Source organism: Dama dama, chromosome 7 (assembly GCF_033118175.1).
Source record: "Dama dama isolate Ldn47 chromosome 7, ASM3311817v1, whole genome shotgun sequence".
Classification (NCBI taxonomy): domain Eukaryota; kingdom Metazoa; phylum Chordata; class Mammalia; order Artiodactyla; family Cervidae; genus Dama; species Dama dama.
Window position 1 is genome coordinate 6470574 of NC_083687.1, and position 16447 is coordinate 6487020.

At 43.1% G+C, this 16447-nt stretch overlaps 1 protein-coding gene across 12 annotated transcripts in view; it reads left to right on the top strand.

The window, feature by feature from the left end:
- DST (dystonin) overlaps positions 1 to 16447 on the top strand; it is a 517500-nt gene that overhangs the window by 357600 nt on the left and 143453 nt on the right. For 8 of the 12 annotated variants that reach the window (XM_061146340.1, XM_061146344.1, XM_061146341.1 and 5 more), the window contains 10 exons: positions 573 to 661; positions 1634 to 1769; positions 2855 to 8290; positions 8417 to 8566; positions 8666 to 8881; positions 9068 to 9217; positions 10594 to 10827; positions 12041 to 12193; positions 14164 to 14397; positions 15183 to 15449. In XM_061146340.1, the coding sequence (XP_061002323.1) occupies positions 573 to 661; positions 1634 to 1769; positions 2855 to 8290; positions 8417 to 8566; positions 8666 to 8881; positions 9068 to 9217; positions 10594 to 10827; positions 12041 to 12193; positions 14164 to 14397; positions 15183 to 15449 (7065 nt within the window). The remainder of the gene's footprint in view (positions 1 to 572; positions 662 to 1633; positions 1770 to 2854; positions 8291 to 8416; positions 8567 to 8665; positions 8882 to 9067; positions 9218 to 10593; positions 10828 to 12040; positions 12194 to 14163; positions 14398 to 15182; positions 15450 to 16447) is intronic. The other 4 variants (XM_061146348.1, XM_061146349.1, XM_061146350.1 and 1 more) reach the window with 1 other exon arrangement.

Genomic DNA, 16447 nt, shown 5'->3' on the forward strand with positions numbered 1-16447 from the left:
TCTGCCACCCCGCTTGTCCATGGGATTTAGGGCTTCAGAAATGTTACACTTCTGAATTAGGAGAAAGTAATACAAGGGCTTGCTTTCCCCAAACTGGTCAGTTTAATTTCTGTGACTGTCACTGGCGACTTTTGCAAGCAAATGTCTTAATAATAGGAATTATTTAACCTCATTCTGCAGATCTGGAGAGAAATACTTCCACCATGTTTTTTCCCAAAGGAGCGCTGTATCCTCTGTGAGGATGGTGATGTCCAGTGCTGAGCATCTGTGCCTCCTTCCTTCGTGGTTGGGCTGGGATGGAATGCAAGAATCTTACCATGTTGTATTATTATTTCCTTGTGGAAATAATGGCCTTAAGATTAGAGGGAGGGGCTTCATTCATTGTGCATTCTCAATGAAGTATTCATCTTATCCAGACCTGCGGACTGGGAATAACTCATGGCATTGACTCAGGTCACCTGAAAATAGACCCATCTTGTGGGTGTTGATGGAAACTTGGATCAGTCTTTTTAAAAGACTGTTATCTAGCCTTCGTGAAGGAAGAGCCTGAGTGTGCTTTCTTTACCTTGCAGATTTCCAGTGAGGAAATTTCAATCAAGAAGGAACAGTTATCAGAAGCACTACAAGGCATGCAGCTCTTTCTGGCTAAACATGGAGACAAGTATGTTGGTTTTAATTAGGTCTTTTATTCAAAGTAGCGAAGTGGTCTTCAAAATGCTCAGCAAAGCAAAGGATGTTAAATTTTAGTGGAGGGTTTAAAAATGGAACTGAGTCACAAGTTTAGTTAATAACCTATGATTATAAACTGATTTAATTGTCTCTTTTCTTGACTCTCAGTCTTTACCAAAATTCTGAAATATACTTATTATCTCCATATATTGCTGATAAGAAAAACAGACTCAGCATTAAGGATCAATTGCTAGTTAGTTGTAAAGATTCCAAGCCAAGTCCTGATTCTAAGTAGTACTTACTCTCCAAGACCTGCCTTTTGGAAAATATGTATAAATGTGTTCTTTATTTCCTTAGCTGAGACCTTTGGCAATGAGATTTCTAACGGTTTGGTCCTTGCTTTGAGGCCCTTCATATATTTTAGCCTCAGGAAGGGATGGAATCTACCCTTTTCTTAAACCTTTTATTGCTGTCATCAGAATTAATCTAGAATGATTTTGTACCTTAGCGAATTGGGTTAATTTCCTTATAAATTTCATTTTTATTCATCTTTCTGCTTGAACAAGTTTCCTCTTGAGTCATGGCACGTTACTTGTCCCTTTGCCATGTTGGAACTAACAATGGAATCTTTCCCTCTGTTAGATAACAGCAATTGTTATTTTAGAAATTTGCATATGCTAGAGAGATACTGATATATTAGTTTATACTCTTTCCTTTGGTCCTTTGTAAAGGCCATCCTTAATTTACATATATAGCCACTCTAGACCTCAGCCATCTGTGTATGAGATTATGTTATTTTTTATGTATTTACAGTAATGATACAGTATTGATTTTTTACATTATATTTTATGAGGCAATACTAATTTAGAAAAGTATTTTTCTTTATAAAGTCATTGCGCCTACTATGTCATAGTTATCACTTGAAGACTTATATTCTTCATTTCCTACTTTCTGGTTATTTTAGAATGACAGATGAAGAAAGAAATGAATTGGAAAAACAAGTGAAAACTCTCCAAGAAAGTTATAATTTATTCTTTAGTGAATCTCTGAAGCAACTGCAACAGTCACAAACCTTAGGAGACATCAAGGTAGAGGAGAAGGTAATGTTATTTATTTAGAACATGAGGCTGTTTGAAGACTCTCAGTCTAACTGCATGGTTGTAGAAATATATGTCAGTGACAAAGAAATGATCTTGAGTTGTGTACGTGGAAGAAACATGGGTGGGGTTTATGTAAGTACTTGGAGATTTCCGTGTTGGTTATTAAATGCAACCTTTCACTTGCTGTCATCAGTTTCTGTGACATCTTAATCTCTGCCTTGCATGGTAAAAGAAAAGAGTCATTCATTTTTCTAACTCTTCTCTTTCAAAGTCATTCTGCTGCTGCTACAGTAGGTATTTTAATATATAAATGTGATGATATAAAATAGTCTATGAGTCATCTCTAAAGGTGCCACTGGAATATTAGGGGGTTTGTCTGCTCTTCAGAGATAGCCAGGAGATTTATTTGAGACATATTGGGCCATATGTCTTAGTAAGGATCCTCTAGCATCTTCAAAATACAACAAAAATTGCTTACAATTTGGCCTATCCTTGAACTTGCAAAACTTGACAATACTCAATATTCAACACAATATTCAAAATTCAAAAAGTTATTTTTATATCCAATTCTTTTACTCCCTGGAGTACTTTGCACACTATTTGTCGCATTTTGAGGGTACATAGCGATATTTTCTGGCTTGTGGGTTTTTGGCTGTCTGAAGAAGTCCGTATGCTGTAAACATCAATAGCATGGGGTTTTTAAACTCTCCCGTGTCAGGAGACTAATCTCATCGGGTTGCAGAGAGCATGGTTTGCCTTCCAGGTGTGTGTCCTGTCTCCTCACCCTCATCTTCTCCGTGTCCTCACTAACCTGTTGATGTCCACAATATGAAGTTTTCAATTCACAGATGCATGTCGTTTTCAAAGCTTTATCACATCCTGTGCTCTCGATAGATCACTGACTTAGATCACTTGTGCATTTGAGCTGCCTAACACTCACAGCCTTGCCACACCTCGGTAAGTAGAGGATTTTTATGCTAAAGTGTCTTTTTTAATTTTTTTTTAAAAAAAACCTGCAAACTAAATTTCTTGACACTCTGCTCACCCCTGTGTCAGCCACTGAGACTTTTGCGCTTTCCTTTCAGCTGGATAAAGTCATCGCGGGCACCGTTGATCAGAGCACGGGAGAAGTCCTTTCTGTCTTTCAGTCGGTGCTGAGAGGCCTCCTCGATTATGACACGGGAATTCGGTTGCTTGAGACCCAGCTCATGATTTCTGGGCTCATCTCACCAGAATTAAGAACGTGCTTTAACCTCAAAGATGCCCAAAGTCACGGCCTTATCGATGAGCAAGTTCTGAGCCAACTCCAAGAACTCGATGAAATGAAGGAGATTATCTCCGCCGTGTCGTCCACCAGGGTTCCGGTGCTGGATGCCCTGGCTGAAGGTGTGATCTCAGAGGCCATGGCCATCAGAGTGCTCGAGATCCTGCTTTCCACGGGCTCGCTGGTTATTCCATCCACAGGAGAACAGCTGACCTTGCAGAAGGCTTTCCAGCAGCACCTGGTTTCCTCGGCCTTATTTTCTAAAATCCTGGAAAGGCAGAATCTGTGCAAAGACCTTATTGACCCCTCCACCTCTGAGAAGGTGTCTCTAATAGATATCATGCAAAGAAGCGTTTTGCAAGAAGACTTAGGGATGCGGCTTCTGCCTGTGAGGCCTCAGGAAGGAGGCAGAATAACGTTAAAATGTGGCCGAAATGTGAGCATTTTAAGGGCAGCACACGAAGGCCTCATAGACCGTGAGACCATGTTCAGGTTACTGGGCGCCCAGCTGCTTTCAGGAGGTCTGATCAATTCCAAGTCTGGTCGGAGGCTGACTGTCGAGGAAGCCGTGGCAGAGGGGGTAATGGACAGAGACACTGCCAACGGCATCCTCACTTACCAGGTGGAGACAGGAGGAATCATCCGCTGCAACCCCGCCAAGCGTCTGACTGTCGATGAGGCAGTCCAGTGCGATCTGATCCCGCCCAGCAGTGCCCTTCTGGTCCTTGAGGCTCAGCGAGGCTACGTGGGCCTCATCTGGCCTCACTCTGGGGAAATCTTCCCCACATCATCATCTCTGCAGCAGGAGTTGATCACCCACGAATTGGCCTCCAAGATCCTGGAAGGGAGGCAGAAAATCGCTGCTCTTTACATCCCAGAAACTTGTCAAGTCATCGATTTGGAGGTTGCCACACAACTTGGAATTATAGATAATAACACAGCATCGATTTTAAAAAGTATAACACTGCCCGATAAAATGCCAGATTTGAGAGATTTAGAAGCTTGTAAAAATGCCAAAAGATGGCTCTCTTTTTGTAAATTCCAACCGTCTATGGTCCATGATTACAGGCTAGACGAGGATGCTTTTGATGGAGAGGAGCCAGTGGCAACTCAGAGCTCAGAACAAACTAAAAAGTTGTTCCTGTCTTACTTGATGATAAATAGCTATATGGATGCAAACACAGGGCAGAGGCTTTTGCTGTATGATGGAGACTTGAATGAGGCTGTCGGGATGCTCCTGGAAGGCTGTGGTACAGAAATTGACAAGGACACACCCACTGAAGAGTGTTCTGATGTCTTAAGGCTCCCTGGTGTATTTCTGAATAACTCTGCAAGTAAAGCAATGGGTGAAAGTCCAGCTTCACCAAGTAGTTCTGATGAATGTCTTCAGAGAGAACCTGAAAGTAAAGAAACCCCTGAAAATGCCATAGACGAAGAGTTTCAGGAATTGGAGACTAATGTTATCAAGAGTGAATTTTGGCTGTCAGAAAACCTGGCAGATGTAATTGCAACTGATCTTAAAGTTGAGAAATCACCCGGTGTGTGTGTTCCCTGTTCCAGATCATACTTAAGACAGCTTGGACTTGCTGATGTTAGCCTGCCCAGTCAAGACTCTGAAAACAGACTTGAAAATGGTGAAAATCAAAGTCAATTAGAAACAAAGGAACATGCAGATGAATGTAGTTGTTCTAAAAACCTTCACAAGTTTGCAAGTGATTTGATAACAAATCCTATGATAAAATCAAAAACTAGTAGAGCCTATGATTTAAATGAAACAGAGAATGAAGATAATATTAGCAGGGGTTCAACTCTCTTTGACTATTCCCCCAGGCTGAGTGCCTTGTTAAGTCATGATAAACTGAGGACCCAGCAGGGAAGTTTTCATGATGTACGCAGTGCAGAGAGTAGTGGAAAGAAATGTGAAACCTCTACATTGTCATTCAATGACCAAACGGAGTCATCAGGTCAAAGAATAAGAGAAAAATTTCAAGACCAGTATCTGGGAATTGCAGCTATTAACATCAGTTTAAAGGGAGAGCAAGCTGTAGAGAAATCTTTCAGTGTTGGTTGTAGTCATCCTCAGGTAGAGGATCAGAGTGATGACTTTAGTTCAGATACTTGTGGTGAAGATGAAGACACTCCTGCTGCTTCTCAGCAGGAACCTGAAGAGGAGAAGAGAGAGTCCACAGTGGAAGGGTCCTCGGGTGCCCCGACCCCGAGGGCTGGTCGTCATTATGTCAGCCCACCTCACACACGTACCCCATCTTTGGAAGAGATTGTCAGCGCCAGTGCTGGCGACTATGAAACGTCCCTGCTGGATGATCGGCAGAGCGACACAGCAACGGACACAGACAGCGATGCTGACTTTTACGACACACCCTTGTTTGAGGATGACGACCACGACTCCCTGCTCCTCGAGGGTGACGACTATGATTGTCTGCAGCCCGAGGACTATGATTCGCTGCCAGAGGACGACTGGGCCGCTCCTCCTGGAGAGCTTTTCTATGATGCTTCTACAGAGGGAGAACATTCTGTGGGGACCCAGGCGGGGCTGGCTGATAGCTTAGGTGTGAGGGGAGAAGTGCAGTCTCTGCAGGATTTTCTCATAGGTGCTGAGAAGGCAGAGTTCGGTTCTGGTGAAGAAATCCAGTTAAATTCACTTGGGTCCCATGAAGTGAGCGGACCGTTGATGGAAACTGTATCAGAAGGGGACAGCACAGATGACCTTGAAGGTGATGAGTCTGACTCATTGACTGACTATGGAATTGTGGGAGGAAAAGAGAGCTTCAGGACGGCGGTACAATCTGAGGATGCTGGCTGCTGGGAAGAGAGAGAAAAAGACTGTGTAACTGGACAAGGATTTGAATCTGCTCCTGATCATTTAGAGTCTGTGCAAAGCAAAGACAGTTACAAGGGTTCCGTGTCTGTCTGTAATGAGCAGGACGACGCTGATGCTGCTGATGCTGGAGATGGAGTGGGTGGGGAGGGTGCGGAGCCTGTGGGCCAGGGTGCGGCTGCGGCCCTGGTCATCCCTGGGTGTATTGCAGCTGCTCCTGAAACAGAAAACATCTGTTTACGTCAAAGGAACAATAAAACGATTCTCCCGACTCAAAAGCATCATCATAATTCTTCACAAAAACAGCAGGGTGTGAATGTTTTACAGCCAGAATCAAGTAGTAAAAGTAGCTTAGGTCCTGAAATAAACCACTTTCTGGAAGATACAAATGAGGTTGTTGGAAAAAGCATAGAAGATCTGTTGAATCACGAGATAGTCCTTCAGGATGAATTACTGCCTCTCATGAAAGACACTGAATCAGAAAACACCTTTAGCCCTGTTGGTGCCTTACCTAATACTAGTATCAGTTCAGCCTCTGAACTAGAGGACCACCTAAAGAACACAAGGCTTAAGTTGATTCAGCCAGAATCTGCTGACTCTGTGAAAGGCGGAAATCCATATTATGAGAATGTGACACTTCGTGGTGACTCCTCTTCTGATGAAATCATTTGTTCTGAGCCCAGTTTAACAGGAAAACCTGCCGAGGAAGGCCATTTGTCATTCACAGTGTCTGTAGCTGATAACGATCCTCCAGGCAGTGGAAGGGATCTAATTAAAAGGAGAGCTGACAAAAGCAATATACTAACAGAAGATGAAGCATCAATTCCTAAAATGTGTGCAGGTAAAGGAGTTCTCATAGAAGGTTCCTTAGAAGATAATAAATATCCTGAACTTTTGCCCAGTAAAAGTACAAGGGAGAGTCTTGATTTAGTTAATAGTCCATTTCCATTCCCACAGACCACACACAGTGAAGAACACAGTCAGGAAGGAAGCCTTAAAAACCCAACAGTAGCCCTTAAAGATGAACCACAGAACCTACCAACAGTAGTTAGTAGAAGTCCCGTTCAGTTTGAGAATCTTGAAGAAATATTTGACTCATCAGTTTCCCAAGTGATCAGTGATGACATGACTTCAGGCATGACCTTGTCCAAAGGGTTTACAAGGATTGAGACAGATTCACTCCCCAATGGGCCTGAAGATGAGCCTGATCTGTTTACTTACTTAAAGCATTGTGCTAAAGATGTAAAAGCAGAGAATGTACTGAAACCAGGTGAAGAGACCTCAAGCTGTATTCCAGTCGCTTCCTCTCCCAGGAAGGAGCATTTACAATCAGGAGTTAATAATGCAGACGAGACGGCAGCTCTTGCCCAAGAAGACTCACCTCCAAAGGAGATGGCCCAACAGAAAGACCTTCCTGCTGAAGAAAGCAGATCAGGAGTTCCTAAGTCCACAGGCTTCCCTCTTGGAAATGCAGAAGGCCTTGGAAAACACATGGGTTTTGTACAGTCCGAACTCTGTGCAGATGGAGTAAGAACTAACTCCAGTAAGGCTCTAAGCACTGACTGCTCATCCTTAGAAATTAACAGCAAGAAAGAGGGGATTGAGCAGCAGAAAGGGAAAGAACCAGCTCCGTCTCCAGGAGCCCAGGGCAGCGAGGTGCAGGTCGCTGAACTATCTCAGGCCTTGGTGGAGGACGTCAGGGACACCTTAAAAGGTAGTTTGAAAGAAGGTCATGTGACTCCTCAAGAGCTTGGAAAACCTTCAGCCTGTGCAGATGCTAACATTCTAATTCAAACCTTAATTACAAGAGGTAGCTCATCACAGTTGGTAAATGAAACAACTGGTGTGCCCAGTGACTCTAACACCAGTGGCTGTGGCATTTCCCCCACCAAAAACTCACCAGAATTAAAAACAGAGAGCAGAGAGGATCCGCTCTGCACTGCAAACCTCAAGTCTGAATTGCTCCTCAATATGCTTAAGCAAAATCAGTATAGCCAGAAAGTTATAGGAGCTTTTGAACTGATGAAAGAATTAACTCAGATGGAGTGTGATCTGGAGAAAAAGGGTGGGACATCTGCACTTCCTCCTCTGCATCTTGAAAATATATTCTGCAAGCTGCTTGCTGATGGATATTCAGAGAAGGGAGGACAGGGTAGCGACTTGAATCAAAAATCACCTACAGCTCCTGAGGTGATGGATGAGGAGCCACACATTCTTGAAGAATTTAACAGCAAGGGCGGAAACCCCTGTTCCCTAAATTTACAAAGTGTGAAAGAGAGTGGCCCAGAAAACTCTCCTGTCTGTGCACCAGATTTGCCAAGAGATGGGAGGCGGAAGGAGCCGTGTGCTGCGTTTCCAGGCCGTTTGGAATGTATTTCAGGGTCAGAAGACTTGGCTTCTGGAGACAGCTCGACAGAGCGAGTAAGTAGGCTTTCCATTTTATAAGCAAGTAGCCGCGTGGAGCATTTGGGAATAATCACATATATTTTATTTGCTTGAAAAATCTGCACAGAGCCAATTGAATTAAATGTCCACATTTATCTTTAGTTTTCCAAGGAGCTGCAGCAATGCTTACAGCACAGATCAAAGATGTGCGAGTATTTGGCTTTGCTTCAAGACATGAAGCCCCCCTTCGGCAGCCAGGACTCCCAGGATGGCAGTCTAGAAGCTCTGAGAGACCAGCTGAAACAGTTGGAGGTAAGAATCGTCTGCTGACTGTTATGGAGGGTGGTCAGCTAGTGAGAAACGTGTGTTTCTCACTAAACAGATACGAGATAACGTATTTTTTTTCTGCAGACGTTTGAATTGGGATTGGCTCCAATTGGTGTGATTTTAAGAAAAGACATGACGCTGGCGGAGGAATTTGTAGAGTCTGTGCCGGGTGACTTCCCCAGGGGACCCCTCCAGGACCTGAGCGTGAGCCTCCAGAGTCTGCAGACAGCCTTCTCATCCCTCCAGGCCGCGTCTTCAGAAAGAATGAACCATATAACGCTGGCGATCGACTCCGAGGTGGTAGGTACCAGAACGTCTCGCGCCAAGTCAGATCTAGCTTTTGGGAGAAAGTTGAGGGTTTGAAAATTTAGTCATAAGATGAAATATTTGTTCTTAAACCATTAAGCCCTTCACACAGGATCATTATTTGTAGGAATTTAAAATGCGGGGAAAGATAAAAATGAACATGCGATTTTTATTTTCTAGTCTAAACTAGCCGTTTCCCATGAAGAGTTTCTGCAGAAACTTCAGTCATTCTCACGCTGGATATCGCAGACCAGCCAATCTGTGAAGGATGTGGAGGTCATGACAGTTCGAGACACTGAACCCATAAAACAAAGCTTGGAGTTTCTCAAGGCAGGTATCAAAATCAGTAAGATAAAGCGTGTGTGTGCGTGAGTCGCTCAGTTGTGTCTGACTTTTGAGATCCCGTGGACTGTAGCCTGGCAGGCTCCTCTGTCCATGGGATTCTCTAGGCAAGAATACTGAAATGGGTTGCCAGTCCCTTCTCCAGGGGATCTTTCCGACCTAGGGATCAAACTCGGGTCTCCTGTATTGCAGGCAGATTCTGTACTGCTGAGTCACAGGGAAGTCCTTTAAAGTATTGGGCTGGCCAAACAGGTTGTTAGGATTTTTCCGTAAGATGGTACAGAAAAGCCCGAACGAACTTTTTGGCCAGCCCAGTACACTGGAAAACTTGTGGACTTAGTATCACAAAGGTTTAGGGAAAAGGGGACCTGCTTATGCTGTGAAGGCTATTTGCTTTCTTCGTAAGAGATGTTTGCTGACAGCTGATAGAGCAGTAAGATGATCACTTCAGAGCTGTCATTCTGTCTTTCCCTGCGGCCTTTATGAAGCTGTAACCACCGCTGCATGTTGAGACTGGTATTTATGTATTTATTTATGTATCAGTCACATAAAGATACAGTAATTTAAGTCAGTCCTGTAGCTGTCTTATAGTATTAGTCATTTAGTCACACCTTTTTCCCCAAGTTGTTACTGTGAACCGCATCCCTCATGAATGGCAGGGAATGACACTCTTGGCCTGTGAGTCAGAAAACTGAAATTCTGGCCTCTTGGGACTTACGCCTTAAATCCCCAATGGTCTCATGTATGTGCTGCCACAATTACATGGATATTGTATGTATTAGCAAGTAATATTTTAATGTTGATGTTTCCCTTCAATGTGCTAAACATACACAGGTTGGATCTTTACCTTTTGCTTCAGTTAACTTTTTAAGTACTTCTACCAGACAAGGTTGAAATATTCTGAGAGGGTTGGTTTTTTTTTTTTTTTTAATACAGTGTTAATGACCATAGTATTGAAATAATTTCATTACTACCTTTCATTACAAATGATTGGCTCAACTCAGTGAATCGTGAAAAAAGATCAATAAAAGCTTGAACACCTGATAGAAGAAGCATGTGTACGTGCTAAATCGCTTAGTCGTGTCCGATTCTTTGCGACCTTATGAACTGTAGCTCCCCAGGCTCCTCTGTCCGTGGGATTCTCCAGGCAAAAATACTGCAGTGGGTTCCCATTCCCTCCTCCAGGGGATCTTCCAGACCCAGAGGTTGAACCCAAGTCTCATTATGTCTTGCATTGGCAGGCGGGTTCTTTACCACTAGCGCCGCCTGGGAAGCCCTGTATTTTGTAGTAAGTGTTATTGTTGATAGAAGCTTTGTATTGTGGCTTCACTTGCTGTTCATAACTAGTACTACTTTGTTCACAGAATGTGCTGAAAGACCTCGGACACACCAAGACGCAGCTGGAGACGGTTGCCTTTGACGTGCAGTTCTTCATCTCTGAACATGCCCAAGATCTGTCTCCCACCCAAAGCAGACAGCTCTTAAGGCTCTTAAACACAACTCAGAAGGGTTTCCTTGACGTGCAGGACTCAGTAACTACCCAGGTGGAACATTTAGAGGCTCAGTTACAGCTAGAACAAGATCTCGATCGTCAGAAGGTCTGCCTTTCTTTGTGGAGTTGAAATCCTTGGCTTTTAGCGCTTCAGTGTGAAACCCATAATGTAGACCCCAGGGGCTGTGGGTAGGAAAAGATAGGAAGGGTTTTCTGGAATGGCAGTGAGTGGACAGGGTATGATGTAGCAATTCTACAATATATAAAGGTGTTTTTGGTCCCAAGAAGGCTAGAATTAGTTGCTTTTAATTTTCATGACTCCCTCAAACTACTGTTTTTAGGGAAGAGTTGTAATTTTTTTCCCTAGGAGGAACAAATGTGTATGCACTGCGAAATGTCCAGGGATAAACTGATGAACATGTGGAGAGCAAAGGTTAAGGGTGTCTTTGCTTCTTGGGAGCAGGGTGGCCCAGCAAGATGGGACTGGGCTCTGGAGCCAGGCTGCCTGAGTTTACACGCTGTTTACAGCCCTCACCCACTGTGGGGACCTGGGGCAGGTCACTGGACTGGTTATTTCACTGACAAATTGGAGATTGTAGCAGTGCTTACACAGTAGTATCGTGAGCATCAATGAAAGAGAGAATTAAAACTCTTACGACCTTGCCCGGCACCTGTCAGGCTCCTATTCAACCTGATCCATGGCTGTAGAATGAGTAACTAGAGTGTATTTAATAGGAAGATGAAAGATGCAAGCAATGGCTGGATTAATCTCTTAGGATGATGTAATGAATTATTTGGGGTGGTCCATTCAATAGCAACAGTGTGCAGAGGTGGGACAGAATTGGCCCCAGTGATGAAGGCATGAGAACTTGTGCAAAACTCCTTCAATTCCCTCTGGAAGCACAAGTGTGGTCTCCAGCGTGATATCCTGTCTACACATAACGAATATATGCTCACAGACTGATCACAACTAACTTCTGTTTTGATATCCTTTTGCAGAATTAATTGTGTGTGTCGCAGGTTTCAAGAGCTTCAGAAAACGGGCTGTTTCTTCCTGTCGGTCAGGAGCGCCAGCTCTCACACGTTTGCGTGGCCAGTGCTCTGTTGAGCGGGGTCATCGACGCGCGATCCCCTCCCCTGTCCATGAGCCGCGCTCTGACGTTGTGTCACTTGTTCAGCGTGTACCCCACTGCTATTGTGTTTACAGCATACGTAGGGAAGCTTGTGTAGAGGAAACTTGCAGAATGTGTTGTGGTAAATAGCTGTGACCGTCGTGAGCTGGGGGCCAGTTCACGAGGCTACGATTTTCTTCCCTTCAGCTGGTGGCCGAGCGTCAGCAGGAGTACAAAGAGAAACTGCAGGGCATCTGCGACCTCCTCACCCAAACCGAAAACCGCCTCATCGGTCACCAGGAAGCCTTCGTCATTGGAGATGGCACAGCTGAGTTAAAGAAGTACCAGTCCAAGCAAGAGGTAGAAACCTAGCTTTGCGTTAGTGGGTCGAGTCCATGTTAAGATGGATTACTGGTATTTGGAAAGCAGTTGGGGTTACTGGAAAGGAGTCACCCTTTACCTTTTCAGAGGCAGGGTGCACCCAAGACACCCCTAGATCCGAGCTTGAAACTTTATACTAAAAGTTGTATTTCAGGCTCCAGCAAGCCAGGTAATTTTCTTGCCTCTTTTGTGGTGAGATGTTGAATGGAGGAGACATATATATATATAGGAGGTTTGATAGGTGGGAGAAAAACCTTATATGATGAGTTAGAATCTGGATCCGTTGAAGACCAGTCACTCACAAATCAGGAGACACATCCATGAGTTTGGGTTCTTGGTCTTTCTTAGGTTCATCTTACTCCTTTCATTTCAGGAGAAGGAACATTCTTTTCACTGTGAGATAGTTCCTGGTTCTGCTTCCAGACTCTGTGTTGCTGGCTTTGTAACTGAAACTCTCAGAGCCTCACTGACTTTGTTGCTCATACCTCCACTGCTGCGTTACTGTCAGAGTTAAATATTATATGTCAGGGGACCAGCAGTTAATGCTGTATAGTAGTGGCTTGGTGAAAAGGATCTCTTTTTTAAAAAAGTATATTTATTTATATATTTTAAAGTATAGTTGATTTACAGTATTATATTAGCTCCAGACACAAAACATAGTGACTCAACATTTAACAGATTACACTCCCATTTAAAATTAATATGTTGGCTATATTCCCTGTGCTGTACAATATATTCTTATATTTTATGTATTCTATACATAGTGTTAACAGATTGGAAGAATTAACATTGTAAAAAATGTCCACACCACCCAAAGAAATCTATAGATTCAGTGTGATCCCTATCGAAGTACCCATGACATTTTTCACAGAACTACAACACATAATCCTAAAGTTTACATGGAACTACAAAAGACCTTGAATAGCCAAAGCAATCTTGAAAAAGAACAAAGTTAGAGTTGTCTTGCTTCTGGATTTGGAACTGTCTTACAAAGCTGTTGCCATAAAATGAGATGGCACTGGCACAAAATGGACACAGAAATCAGTGGGGCAGAAGAGAGCCCAGAAATAGACCCTGACAGCCAATTAGTTCTGACAGAGCAGGCAAGAATATACAAGGAGGAAAAGCCTCTTCACCAGGTGGTGCTGGGACAACTGGACAGCCGCTTTCCATTCAGATACTTCCCAGAGAAATCTGGGGAGCCTTAAAATAAAATTATGGGGAAGAATAACATGAAGACTTAAGCATAGCACAATATAAAGAATGCCATTATAATGGATGAAAAGAGGAAGAATTACATAGAGAAATCTAATGAGAGGAAAGCTATAATAGTTGAGGAGAGATCTTACTCGGAGCTTCCTAGCAGCCAGGGCAAAGAAGCAAACATTACGTTTTATAGAACTCTGGCATTTAGGAGAAAAAATTGTCTTTGTTTGGAGATTATCTTAGGAATAACTTAGCTCATAATTTAGGGAATTATTTGTTTTTATTTTGAGAAGTAGATATATATTAAAGAATTAATGTTTAGAAAGAGAATTGATAATATTAACATGTATTTAAAAACTTGTATGTACCCACATAATGTAAAAAAGTCTGATGTGTACAAATTTGTAAAAATTATATACTAAATATTTGTTTTCAGTGTTTTGCAAACCACATCCATTTATTAACCATGCAAATCTCATACCTTTCTTTAGTGGTCTTTGAGGTTTCAAATTACATTAAATATTATGATTTAAATAAAACCATTCAAATGAACATGGTATTGAATACGCTTTTTCAACCTGTGTGTGTTCTCCTCTGCCCACACCTACCCCCACTTTTAGAATTATGGTTTTGAAAGAATTAAACAGGTTATGATTCATGGGGTCGCAAAGTTGGACATGACTGAGCGACTGAACTGACTGACTGATTGACTAATTTAATGATTTTTTTGTGTGTGTTAAAAGGAATTACAGAAAGATATGCAAGGAAGTGCACAGGCATTGGCAGAAATAGTGAAAAACACAGAGAATTTCTTAAAAGAGAGTGGCGAAAAGTTGTCACGAGAAGATAAGGCTGTGATTGAACAGAAGCTGAATGAAGCTAAGATAAAGTGTGAACAGCTGACCATAAAGGCAGAGCAGTCAAAGAAAGAGCTGGATAAAGCTGTGACGACAGCAATCAAAGAAGAAACGGAAAAGGTACTTACTCAGATGTGTGGTACCCTGCTTCTGTGGCTTTGTTGAAAATGACTAGGATACCAAGTGCCTTGATTTATTACATGCTGTCAGGAGGTCAAAGTGATGGTTAGTGCCAGAGACTAGAATTTTGGGTTTTCATGTATGTAATTGACCAGATTTGAAGAATTGGCCTTGTTGAACTTAAAAAAAAATTTTTTTAATCAAAGTTAATGTACAATATTATATAAGTTACAGATATACAACATAGTGGTTCACAGTTTTTAGGTTATATTCAATATATGGTTATTATAAAATAGTGGCTGTATGCCCTGTGCTGTACCGTATACCATTGTAGCTTTTTTTTTGGCCTCACAGCTTGCGAAATCTCAGTTCTCTGATAAGGGATCAAACCTGTGTCCTCGGCAGTGAAAGCGCCGAGTCCTAACCGCTGGACTGCCAGGGGAGTCCCTTCTTATAGCTTAATTTCTTTTACATTTAGTAGTGTGTAGGCTTTGTTGAACTTTTTTTAAAAGAAAAATCTAAGTGGGATTGTGGAACTTTCTACTTGTGAGATGTGTGAGGTCTCATCAGTTATAATTTTGGAATGTATTTTAAGAACAGTGGAAACTTCAGAGTAACTGCCAGTTGCTGTAAGACTTAATTTCATCATGTTCGGTTTTCAGCGTGGGTCTGGTTTGTTTCCCCCCTCTGATTTTTCAGGGGTCTAACTGTTTGCTTTCAGAATGTCTAAACACCCACGCCTCGGCCCACATTCAAGGTTACCTATTGTGACCTTTCCTGCCCAGGTTGCTGCTGCGAAGCAGCTGGAAGAGAGCAAAACCAAGATCGAAAACCTCTTGGACTGGTTGGCAAATGTCGACAGAGACTCAGGGCGGGCAGCAGTGGAGCCGAAACAGGTCATTGAACAGAACGGGACGCACTTTCAAGAGGGTGATGGCAAGTCGATGATGGGAGAAGAGGATGAATTCAACGGAAACGTGTTGGACACGGATGTTGACGGGCGCGTCGGGACCACCGAGGAGAACCTAAACCAGCAGTACCAGAGGATGAAGGTGCGTGGTTTCACACAGGGTGCTGTTAGAGTCTCTTTTCGGGTCTGTACAGATAGGAAGAACTTAGCATGTGAGTTGTCCCTTCAAAGCTCAGGGACCCTTGAGAGTAAAGTCCTTTTTTTCTAGGCTCATCATTATGTCAGAATAAGTTAATGCTGAGAATTGTAAACAAGTCACAAGCAATGAGAACGACATCATCGGATGTGGAGTTCTCTATAAAGCAGAGCTGTAAGGAATAACAGCAATAGCTAGCATTCGTAGAGCCGTGACAGTGGTCCAGCATGCTTCAAATCTCTTCCCGGCTTGACTCATCACTTTGTCCCTTTCGTCCTCCCCACTACTCTGTAAAATGAGAATATAATTATAGTGGTGATGAGCTTATTATTGTTAATGTTGTTGTTGTTATTCTCATTTTACAGATGGGGAAGGCTTCCCTGGTGGCTCAGTGGTAAAGAATCCACCTGCCGATGCAGGAGATGTGGGTTTAATCCCTGGGTCGGGACAATCCCCTGGAGAAGGAAATGGCAACCCACTCTGGTATTCTTGGAATACTTGGGAATGCTTGGGAAATCCCATGGACACAGTAAACTGGCTTCTGTAGTCCATGGGGTTGTGACAGAGTTGGACACAACTTAGCGACTGAACAACAACAGATGGGAACAGTAACTTACAGAATGAGCTGGCTTGGCCAGGTTATGCTTCTAGTGAGGGACGGAGTTTGGATTTAAACCGAGGCTGTGAGCTCAGTCCCTCTGCTGAATTCCAGTCCTGCCTGCGGTGTCCTCCTGAGTTCATGTGAGCCCTCTGCAGACCTCGGCTTGGCTGTTTTGGTGAAGGCTGCTATAGAGGAGAGGAGTGAAAGCTCACTGCAGGAAGGAAGTCAGAGCTAACGCAGATGCTATTCCAGGAGCCAAGGGGGCAAAGCTGTTTTTAGAGAGCCACGTGTTTAATCCTTTTATTTCAGCGTTTGGCTTTTGGTGCGTTTCAGAGATGTTTGC